Source organism: Capsaspora owczarzaki (assembly GCF_000151315.2).
Source record: "Capsaspora owczarzaki ATCC 30864 unplaced genomic scaffold supercont2.13, whole genome shotgun sequence".
Classification (NCBI taxonomy): Eukaryota; class Filasterea; order Ministeriida; family Capsasporidae; genus Capsaspora; species Capsaspora owczarzaki.
The window spans coordinates 408567-419594 of record NW_011887304.1 but is presented as its reverse complement, the minus strand read 5'-3'; the positions used below and the strand labels follow the sequence as shown (position 1 = coordinate 419594).

Here is an 11028-nt window from a genome sequence, read left to right as displayed (position 1 = left end):
CGTACCTGACATATTCTCCTTTTCGTTTTGAAAAATTGTTGTGTCTGTGTTCTGCATCCATCCTCGCTTCTTGTCCGTGTGCCTATTGTTTTGTATTGTCTCCATTAACCAGCTACTACCGCTATATTAAACTAGCTTTTGATTTTCCTAAACGACAGTTTCTCAATAATCCGATTCCTAAAAAAACAGCAGCCCTCAAAGGCAATTCATCGAGCAGCGTCATTGTACATCCCAAACACGGTTTTGAGAATTTCAACAAGCTCTTTGGCATGCGGCCCACTATGAAGGGTGTCGGCAACCGCGGATACTTGCTTGAACAAGAGCTGGAGCGAAGGAAGAGGCTCGGGAGCAGCATTCGTCTGAAACGGGTCTGTGAAACTTTGGGGCGTCGCATCCGGCGTCAAAGCATGGTTGAGTTTGCTGGTTGCAGCAGCACTGCCGGGACCAGGGCCTTGCTTGATGCTTGTCAAGCTGTAGCGCAACAACGAGTCGGGACCCAACGAGGAAGCATTGCTTGGTCTCCGAGCGGGGAAGGCAAAAACTCGAGCAAGTTCTGAACGAAGGGTGCCATACGGCGCCATCACAGGCAACGCGGACGGTGTTGGTGGCTCTGACAAGTCGTCGACCGAGTTTGACGCAATCAGCATGCGACACAAGCGGTCAATCTGGGCCTCCGACAATGGGGCGAGTAGCGCCTTGAGGCACGTGAGCTCGTTCACTTGTTCTTGCAGCATAGACATGGCTCCTTCTGGCGAAACGTCGATGCCATCGGGGTGGATGTTCAATCCACTGTTAGAGGGGGGAGTTTGACCAAGACGAGGAAAAACGAGGAAAACGAGAACAAACCAATGAGTCAAATCCTGCGACCTTGGATCACAATGCAACCCATGTCCGTGTGCTTGCAACCATTCCCATCTCTTCCATTTTCCAAACCTCGCCCCCCCCCCTTTTCCTCCGACCGTACCATATCAAAGCCAGACGAGGGAGCGTAATCATCAACGACGGCTCGTAGTCTTGAATCTGCTCCACTGTGACATAGTTGTGCTCCATCGCCCACATGACAGTCTCGCTCATGAGCACTGCCATCCTCTGGCGATGCTCCTGAGCAATGTCGACTTGCTCGACGGCGGATGCAAGCGTGTGTTTGATGCACGCTTCTTCAAAAGTGCACCACGCCGTATCGAAATCGTGCAGCACGTCCGACAGTGCTTCAAGATCGCCGGCCACATCTGTCAGAGCTTGCATCTGCAGTCGGAATCGAAGGGCCTGCAACGACGCGCATAACTGTCTTGCTGGAGGGACGAGATGTGGCGGCACGGGTTGTTCGTTCGGTTCCAAGCCCTCCTGGTCGTCTGACACGTCCAGGATGGGCATTCCCGAAGCGATGGACTCTGCAGCAAAGAGGACGTGCTCGAGGTACCTGTCCTCGAGCTGCACTTGTACGTCACTCGGAAATCGTGTGCGGTAGGATCGGTCGGCGAAAATGGTGGCGGCGTTGGGTCGCGCAGCGATAATCTCGAGAATGAGCGCAAGGGTGGTCGCCTGCAGTGTGTGGACCTTGGCCATGGCCGCCTCCAATGCGACTGCAGCGGCGACGGCGGCCTGGCTCGGCTGTGGCTGAACGACGCCACCACCGTTCAGTTGATTCAATTGGGACAACTCCGACGCGCTGCCACTCGAGCCAGCCGGCGGAGATCCAGACGCCCCTGCACGAGCCGACGACGGCGACGACACTGAAGAGGATGCCGACGGGGCGGCGGTGGAGGCGGACGAGGCAGCGACGGTGGCTGCGTCGAGACGCGCAACGGCCTTGCTCAGCTTGTGGTCTGCGTGGTAAAAGCGGGCGAGCGGGCGCGGGTCGCTCTTGGACGGTCGGTTGCGCGAGCTCAGCCTGCTTGGCTTCCGTACAAAGGGGAAGATCTGCTTGACGCTGACGGGCTGGTGCGGCTGGTGGACGTGGGATGAGCTCGAAGCGGCGGCGGCGGCGCTGGCTGCGGTTTGCATTTGGTGATGATTTCGCAGCGACACGTGAAGCGAGAAGGGACAAAGATCAACGGTAAGCGTAGCGATAATAATGGGGCAAAGACACAAAGAAAAAAAGAAGAAGGATTGAAGTGGTTGAAAAAATCCAAAAAAAGGAGAAAGTTTGAAACGATGGAGGAGCGGAACGAGAGAGAGTGAGGTGAGAGATGAGAGTCAGGCAGTCAGGCATCGCCATATTCTCAAATCCACGATTCATCGACTTCCGCAGCCATTCTAGCATGGTTCAGCAGTAATTTAGGTCATGTTCTGGGTTTGATTGTAACAGGAGGGAGGTCCAGATTTAGGAACGTTGGCTCAGTCAAGCTTTGCTCAGTCTTTCGTTTCGTCTATTTTTGTTATTTTTCCTCTATTCGCTCGGGGTTTGATTGGTTTCAGCTTGACTGTGTTGTTCTACATCATCAAATGTACAAGACAATCAAGACGTTCGGCAAGTCAGGGACGCGGGTGGTGCGCGACGATCCTTGGGCTCAGTTGGTGAGCGGGAGCGGCAACAGCGGCTTGGACAGTCCTTCCGAGACGACTACGACCACGACCAGCTACAATGCACTCGGCTCCATTTCCATGTTCAACAATGCTGCATCGGCGTTCGATGCCATGATGGCCACGTCGAGCAACAGCAGCAGCAGCGGCGTCGGCAGCTTTAGCAACGCTCTTGGTGGATTCGCAGGAAGCAGCTTTGGACCGGCCAACCCAAAGCCAGCCGTCGGCACGTCTTCAACGTGGTCTGTGTATGAAGACAAACCAGCTGTGACATTGCCAGCGGAGGTAACTGCAGCCGACGACGCGGTGCCCGTGGTCGAGTCGAGCCAGCCCGAGCTGGAACCGCCGCCCACTCTACGCCGCCGCGGTGGTCGCAAGCCAGCCACGTCCACCACCACATCCACCAAAGCATCAGCAAGCGATTCAAGTGCTTTTTCACCCAGCCCGAGCAGCAACAGCAGCAGTAGTAGTTGTAGCAGTGGGAGTGAAAGCAACAGGTGAGATTTTGAAACCGTTTCACTTTTTTGCACCCCCACAATGGAGCTTTTTGTTGCTCAGCATTCCGCGTCCAATGGAGCGGTCGTACCACAATAGCACGAGACACGATGCACTTGCGCACTTGATCGCATTGCAAGTTGGACATGCATCTGACGGATGGCCTAAAAACAAACCGACAACCAGAATACGAGTCAGAATTGGATTTTGAAAAAGCGCGCCAAACTTTTTGATTTCCGTTTTTGGGATTTTCTGATTTTGACACCAACTTTCGTCCGCTTTTCAAAGAGAAAGGATTTGTTTGAGCTCACTCGATGATGCTCATGATGATTGTCTTGATGATGTGCTCGAAAAATAGTCCGGTGGCAGAAGCAAAATCGAGCAAACCCAAGCGCAGCTCCTCGAAGCAAGCCGGCAACGCAGTTCAACCTGTGCTCGTATTAACCGATTCAACCAACGCAATGTCGCCAGCGTCGCCACAACAATCAAGCAAAGGCTCGAAGAAGAAAGCGAGTGCCCCCAAGACTGCTACCAACAAGGCGATGGATGCCGAAAATCCAGTTGTTCCGGCACGGCGTGGTGGTCGCGCTGCGAAAGCTGGCAAGGGAGCTGCAGTCTCTCCAAAGACACAAACCGAGGACAAGCAAGCATCTCCGCAAACCATGGTACCTGCATCGATTGACATTGACGAGCAACCAGAGGCATCGCCGCACGAGCAACCATCAAACCTCGTGCTGGACAATGTCGAGTCAGTCGAGTCTGTCGAGTCTATCGAGTCTGTCGAGCCCGCAAGCCAGAGCCAAGCTACCCAACTTGCACCCGTACTTTCAACTGGCTTTGTCGTACCACGAGCGCGCAAGGCAGTCGCTTTCGCCGATCTGTCGATGAGCTTTGACACGTCGTTCGACTTTCACAATTTGCAAGAAACAGCTCAGCGCCAACCAGGCAACAACCACCATCGCTACTCGCGCGCTCCTGCTGCACCTGCAAACCGCAAGTCGATCGCTACAGCGGCAGTTTCAGTTGCATCTCCCGTTCTTTCCCATTTTGATGCCAGCTCTCCGATGCCAAAGCATCCACCAACCAACGCTTTCGCAATGCACTCATCGCCAGAGGCTCGCTTTGTCTTGGATGATTCCGTTGACTTGACAATGGATTCTCCGTTTGTTCGCATGAGCGCGGATGCAGAGTGGATGGCGGAGAAAGTCGGTGGTGTCTTGTCGCCAGTCAAGGCAAGGCGAAAGACCGTCACGATCAGCAGTTCACCGCCACAGTCCCCAGCACATCATGCAGCGTCAACTGATGTACTGGGAACAGCAACGCAGGAGAAGGAGGAGGAGGAGGAGGAGGAGCAACAGCCTGCCGACCCGGTCCCTTCAACTGGTGCTGATCTGAGCATGCTTGGCGGATCCTGGCCAGACTTTGAAGACGACGCCGTGATGGAAACCAACGCGCTTTTCCGGCGCATGACCATTGGTGGAAATCGCCGCCGATCATTGCATCCACGCATCCTTTTAGGTGAGGGAGTGGAGGTGCGTTGCGTCTGTGTTTTTTCTGAGCTGTTTCTGACGTGTCAGGTGGCTGATGGCTTGACTAGATACCTCCTTAACCAATGGATCGGGCTCTGCTAGCCCCGTAGCAGCCTCCGTCACGCTGCCGTCTCCAGTACGTATCAATTCTCTTTGAGCTGATCATTTGTGTGCACCTCTCCAACTCAAACTCTCTGGCATTCCTGCAGAGTCCTTTGCCATCCCTCTCGATGCCGTCCGACTCACCCGCGCCACTGGGGGCAGTCCCAGAGCCGCACACGGAGGAAGAGACCACAACAGACTCGGCGCCAACTTGCCCGAGTCCCGTTCCAGCAGCTGCAGACAACAGCACAAACTCGCATTCCTCCTCTCTACCTGCAATTGCCGCCAATACGACTCTTCCTCTTGGCACGCGATTGCTGGCGGCTTGCGGACAAACCAATGTTCCGAGTCTGGAGCAGCATCTCGGTGCAGAGTAAGTTTCGTTCGCACCAAGTTGCAACTGTTGAAAATTGCTGCTTGCTTGTGTTTCACTTCTCTCTTGCTGCTCCAGCATGCTCAAAACCTGCATCAAGATTGGCGAAGGCGCGTACGGTGAAGTCTTCAAAGCCAAATGGCAAGGACGGGACGCTGCGTTCAAGGTGGTTCCGATTGATGGGTGTCTTACAAAGTCGAAGGGCATGCCAATGTCAAACGAGGAAGCCTCGAAATCCGATGCCTTGAATGTCGAGATTAACGGGGGTCGGCCGTTGTCGGTGACTGCAGTCTTGCCCGAGGTGATTATCACTCGGTCGCTCCACACCTTGCGGGCTAGCAACTCCGGTGCTGTTCTGGAAGCTTCAGTGCCCGCCAATGTGAGTGGTGAGGAGGCAGCAGCTGACACCGAGCAACGCCCTGCTCGGCGAAACGGCAAAAAGAGTGCCGGATCCAAGTCAGCCTCACCCGCATTGAAGAAAGTTGCGACCAGCTCCAACTCCAGCGACTTTGCTGGCTTGAGTAGTACCTCCTTTATCGAATTGATGAGGTAAGCGAGGCTCTGTTGAACGATGTTTGAATCCGCTGCATTCGTCACTAACATTGTTTTTGGTTTTGTTTTTTGCTTTGTCTCTATGTGTGGCCCAGCGTTCATCTTTGCCATGGACCGTATCCAAAGAAGCTACTGGCCAGCTGGGACAAGTACGACACGGAGCGCGAGTCGGAAAATGATCGGCCTGGTATGTCTCCGTCGCGAGTTGTCACACTGTTCTGACGCTCACCGCCCATTTCCGTCTCGTCCCGCTTCAGATTGCTTTAACAATCGCCAGTTGTTTGTTGTGTTTACGTTCGCCAATGGTGGGCGCGATTTGGAACACTTTGAGTTCAACACGTTCGCCGAGGCCAAGTGCGTCCTGTACCAAGTCTGCCTTGGCATTGCGGTGGCGGAGAAGGTAAGCAAACAAGCAAGCTCAATGGTTGATATGTGACATCTGGAATCCATACTCACTGGCGCGTTTGAAAAACACGTACTTTCGAAAAATAGCGATTCAAATTCGAGCACCGAGATCTTCATTGGGGCAACATTCTCATCATGCGCGAAGCAGCAAGTGTGACTTCGTATGGCATGGGTGCTGGCCAACCAGTAGTCCGTATTGACAATATGGGACTACGCGCCAGCATCATTGACTTTACATTGTCACGCCTGGAACCAGGTTGGTTGTTTGGCTGCTGCTTTGCTGTGGCACGCCCGCGACTCACTCTATTGACTTTTCTTTGAACCTCACCGTTTGCTTGATGACCCGGATTCGCAGAGCCTGGAGCTGTCATGAGCAGCAATCTGTCCGCAGATCCAGCCATCTTTGAAGGCGAGGGCGACTACCAGTTTGACATTTATCGCAAGATGCGCGACTTCACCGGACAAGTCTGGGAAGCCTTCCATCCGTACACGAACGTCCTGTGGGTGCACTACTTGGCCGACAAGCTCATCAATGAGAAGAAGTATCCGAGCGAGAGCAAGAAATCCGTTTGCGACGAGAAGCGAGCGCTTCGCGCCTTCCAAAAGCGCATCCTGTTATGCGACAGCATGTCCACCCTGATTGATGATCCGCTGTTTGCTTCTCTACGATTGTAGATCTGGTGTTCTGGGTTGCTAAATTACTAGTATGTTTGGTTCAGTCTAAGTTTTTTTTTTTATTGTTTTCCCTTCCTTCTCCCAACTCTTTGCAACAACCACTCCTTTTTTTTTCTTCTCTTTGTTTCCTTTTGTCGTTCCAACTAATGTCCATGCTTGCTGACTTTGGATGGGTTGTGCTGGCGTCTGGCACGGCCATCGTTGCCACTGCGCTGCTGATGGCGCGAATTGCGACCCACCGCACGCCGCCGACGCTGCACCACCATCCCGAGTCGCGGCTCGCCCGCACGCTCCGCAACAACATGAAGACACTCTCGCGCCAGTTTCTGCCAACGTGGTGGGCGCTGAACGGCCACGCGCAGACCGTCTTTGGCGTCATACTGCGAACCAATCCCGACGTGGCCTATGAGCGGTTCGTTCGTTTCCGCTCCTTCACTGTCGCTCCTCTCCCTCGTTGCGGCGGCGGGATTTTCCACAATACGATACGATTCCATCGCAGTGTTTGGATGATGTGGAGGGATCCGAGTCAGTCGCAAAAGTCTCCGTTCTGGATGGAGGGAGGTGGATTGCCGCGTCACTCCCTCTCCTCCGCTTCCGCCCAAACCCAAACCCGAGCTCTTCCACTCCACCCGCGTTCTCCGCTTGCTTCTCCACTGTTGTGTGCTCTGTTTCACGCCTGCCTTTTTTGCTTTGCCCGCCAAAAGCGATGAGTCCAGGGGTTTTGTGAATAGCAGCGGTTTTCGCCTTTATTGGTTTCCGCACGTGGTTTTGACATTCTGAGCCGAGCGATGGACATCTGGCACACCACCTGCCAAAAAGCTGAATCACCCTGAGAAAATGAACGCGCGCGCTCAGAAATCGAGCAAACAAAATCCAAACAATGAGACTCAGCTTTCAGCGTTCAGCGATGGAAAAAGGGGCTCAAAAAGCGAAACTTGAAACCGCTTCGTCACCTTCTGCTCAGATCAGGCCGGAAACTGTCACACTTTTTTTTTCTGCTCAGTGCACTTGCTTCAACTCACTGATTGATCTTTGAACAGAGAGCTCGTTGGCATGAGCGATGGCGGACAAGTCGCTTTGGACTGGCACGACATCCCGGACATGGAGGAGTCGACGCCGCTGGTTGTCGTGCTGCATGGTTTGACGGGCGGCTCCAACGAAAATTACGTCAAGCACATTGTGCTCGAAGCCGAACGCAACAAATGGCGGTAGGTTTGGGCTTGTTTGCCTTTCAGCCAAATGCGATCGTCACAAACCAACGTCTTTGTCTCACCCCGCCATTGAATTTCTTTTGTCGTCGCGCAGAACTGTCGTGTTTAACAATCGAGGCTGTGGCAACTCTGTGGCTATTGTACGTCTCCTGCTTTTTTCGTTCTTGGTCTTTGTGTTCTCGACTCACCATCTTCTCACTTACCCAGACTCCTCGCGGATTTTCGGCAACGTTCACGGATGACATTGCCGAGGTGGTCCAACATGTTCATGCAAAGCACCCGAAAGCACCCCTGTTTGCTGTTGGTGTTTCGCTCGGGTCGATGATTTTGATCAAGGTAACACCGCCGATTCAATTGTCACTTTGGCTTCAAGCCCTCTTTTGCTCACTTGAAATCATCTTGAACTTTTTTCGCGTGATGTGAACTAGTACTTGGCCGAGCGAGGTCAGTTTTGCTCCATCATCAAAATCTGGCGGAACTCTTGTTTCTTCACTAAAAATGCTTTCGCTTTGAACAGGAACCTCCACCGCCCTCCAAGCTGCTGTCGCCGTGTCAAACCCCTGGGATATCATTGGATCCACCAAGTCACTCGAGTCCTTCCCAAGCCTTTATCTGTACAACCAGCGATTGGCAAAAAACCTCAAAAATCTCATCTTCCGGTGAGTTTTTAGCGCTGCTGCTCTTGTGTGAATGCCTGTATTTTTGGGTCATGTGTCTGATTGTGCCCGTTTGTTCCAGCCACCGACACTTGTTTGACGCTGCCCCCGAAAAATGGTTTACCATTGAGGATGTCGAGAAGGTAAATTTGCTATAGCTTGAAATGCGCTGTGCAACCTGATCTCGCTCACTCGTCTCGTTTCGAAAATAGTGCCGGACTATTCGTGACTTTGATCAAACGGTCGTCGTGCCGATGTTTGGCTTCGCTTCGCTGCAAGAATACTATTCGCAGGCCAGCTCGGTCAATCACCTGCCCAAAGTGCAAATCCCGCTTTTGTGCATCAACGCTGCAGATGATCCCTTCTCTCCTGTTCAAGGTTTGGTTGTTTTTGTGATGTGTTGTTGGTTGGCAGCCTTTCACTTGAGTTTGACTCACCGTCTTGTTGTTGACCGTTTCTCTTCTTCCGTCCTTCCCTCCTTACCTACGTCCCTCCAGGCATCCCGTTTGCCGCGTTTGAGGCAAACCCCAACGCCCTGCTATGCCTTACGCCCACTGGCGGGCACATTGGTTTCAGCGAATCGCACCTGCCGCCGTTTGGCTCATCCTTTGTCGAGTCGGCTCTGGGCGAGTTTTTGCACTGCATGCTCGCACACCAGAAGGCCGCATGAGCTCACTGTGAGGGGCGAATCAACCCTAGATCGAGGAGCAAATTTCCAGACTTGTTGTTCCTTGACAATTCATAAAGATTGGCTCGGAAGTTTCAATCCAATTTTCCAGTTTGGTAGCTTTCTCCAACTCTTGTGCACTTTGGTGACACAAGCTCGGAACACCTTCACAGTCGTTTGCATTTTCATAACTTGCTTTTTGTACTCCACAATCAAAACCGGATCAACTTGGGTCAGAGTGATGTCATCAGGCTGCAAGAGTACTCCATCCTCGTCCCAAAAAGTACAATTTTTTTGAAAAGGCAAAGCGCACTCATCAAAATATCAATGAAGACTCCTCCGCCTCTCGAGCAGACTGCGCTCGACTTTGTTCTGAAAAACTCTGGTGTCGATGCTTTGGCTGTGGCAAAGCAAGCCAAATTAGTCACACAAAAGGATATCAACCCAACACTGTACGCCCTTGAAAAGGCTGGGCAAATTGTTCGCCGCGAGACCGGCTCTCGTCCGCTTTGGTATGGGCCTGAAGTCTATCCTCCAGCCTCGCCGCGTGTCCCCGTTTCAGCGGTGGCTTCGGCGGCCGCGGCGGTCAGCTCGCCAATGCCGTCACCGCCACCAACCCCTCCTTCCCATCGTTCGCCTCGGCGGCCTCAAGCAGCTTTGACTTCCGCGACCTCGACCCTCACGCCAATCCAGCCCGCGCGGGTTGATGACCTAGCTCCTGGTGTTGCGACGACTGCGGTTCCTGCAGCGCATGCGGCGCTTGTTGACAGGGACATCAACAAACTTCGCGATATGATGACCTCCGACGTGCGGGGTGCTCAGGCAGAGAAACACTGGCAAAGCAAGTACCCTCAGAACCTCAACAACGTCGAGTTACGAACTCTGGCAGACCTCAAACTGCTCGCGAAAGATCTGAAGCCGCGTGTGACTGGAGTCGGATGCAAGAATGACTGCTTGGTAAGTTTCTCCGTTTCTAAGCGCTCTCTTGCTTCTGACCCATGCGTTTTGCTCACTATGGCCGAATGCAACTCAGATCAAGCTAATCCAGCAGCTTTTTGAACGAGAAGTTCAAAACGGCAACGTGTGGTTCGAGCCAACGAAAACCACGACGCTTGTCAACCTGGGTTCAAAGCAGTTTCCGGGCGACTACGAGTCGTCAGTGGCTCTCCTCATTGCTAAGACTCTCAAAGAAGAAGCAAAGGTAACGCCGCTCGCCTGGAAAGTGTTCGAGTTTGAGGAGTTTGCTCACATAGGTCTTGCCGTGCTCTGACCACAGGCAAACTTTTGGACTAGTCCAAGCACAACCGTCGAAATCGACATGATCACCGAATGGACGAAAAGCAACGATGTCGCGTTTAGCTGCACGATTCATGAGATCAAGGCCTCGTGTGCTCCGGCAAAGGTACTGAAGGCTCTCCAGCAAGGTGCTCGCGCCGCTCTGCTTGTCTGGACCGTGGCACAGGCTGTGTATCGCGTCAAAACAGGTGCAATCCACATCAAGGTGAATTGTTGCTCCTGCGCTGATGTGGGTCCCGCCACGGACTCGCCTGAGCGGGAAAGGGCTATCGGTCAGCTTCCGAGCAAACTGTATCGTCGCCAGACTGAAGGCACAGCTGTCGGATACAAGATCGACACACGCTTCACTTACTCTGATGAGGACACCCGCAAGTTTCTTTCGTCACTTCCAGTGGTTGTTCCGACCGAGCTGACTCTGTCGTTCTCCATTGAGACTGATCCAATTCCTATGGTGCGGTGACGTGCTCATCTCGACCCCGACTTGCACTGCTTGACTCGCTCAAGGACACGCTTGATGCATGATGCGCTCGCTCGCTCTCAGCTT

At 53.3% G+C, this 11028-nt stretch overlaps 4 protein-coding genes across 4 annotated transcripts; 3 read left to right on the top strand and 1 right to left on the bottom strand.

Annotated features, from left to right (window-relative positions):
• Window positions 1-109: 109 nt before the first annotated feature.
• On the bottom strand, window positions 110-2103 carry CAOG_07062 (hypothetical protein). The gene is made up of 2 exons (XM_004343736.2): window positions 965-2103; window positions 110-789 (listed from the first exon to the last, which is right to left on the bottom strand). Exons 1-2 carry the CDS (start codon window positions 2002-2004, stop codon window positions 207-209), a joined length of 1623 nt encoding a protein of 540 aa, XP_004343786.1. The 5' UTR covers window positions 2005-2103; the 3' UTR covers window positions 110-206.
• Window positions 2104-2366: 263 nt separating this feature from the next.
• Window positions 2367-6700, top strand: CAOG_09033 (hypothetical protein). The gene is made up of 9 exons (XM_011272419.1): window positions 2367-3020; window positions 3377-4536; window positions 4616-4683; window positions 4757-5022; window positions 5101-5571; window positions 5670-5761; window positions 5832-5974; window positions 6067-6235; window positions 6335-6700. Exons 1-9 carry the CDS (start codon window positions 2446-2448, stop codon window positions 6652-6654), a joined length of 3264 nt encoding a protein of 1087 aa, XP_011270721.1. The 5' UTR covers window positions 2367-2445; the 3' UTR covers window positions 6655-6700.
• On the top strand, window positions 6698-9462 carry CAOG_09032 (hypothetical protein). The gene is made up of 9 exons (XM_011272418.1): window positions 6698-7066; window positions 7695-7862; window positions 7960-8005; window positions 8073-8201; window positions 8294-8309; window positions 8383-8524; window positions 8604-8664; window positions 8734-8899; window positions 9019-9462. Exons 1-9 carry the CDS (start codon window positions 6801-6803, stop codon window positions 9189-9191), a joined length of 1167 nt encoding a protein of 388 aa, XP_011270720.1. The 5' UTR covers window positions 6698-6800; the 3' UTR covers window positions 9192-9462.
• Window positions 9463-9515: 53 nt separating this feature from the next.
• On the top strand, window positions 9516-10995 carry CAOG_07059 (hypothetical protein; the record flags this gene model as incomplete). Its single annotated transcript, XM_004343733.2, has 3 exons — window positions 9516-10145; window positions 10222-10389; window positions 10465-10995. The coding sequence occupies 3 exons, from the start codon at window positions 9516-9518 to the stop codon at window positions 10942-10944; spliced, it is 1278 nt and encodes a 425-aa protein (XP_004343783.1). The 3' UTR covers window positions 10945-10995.
• Window positions 10996-11028: the final 33 nt, after the last annotated feature.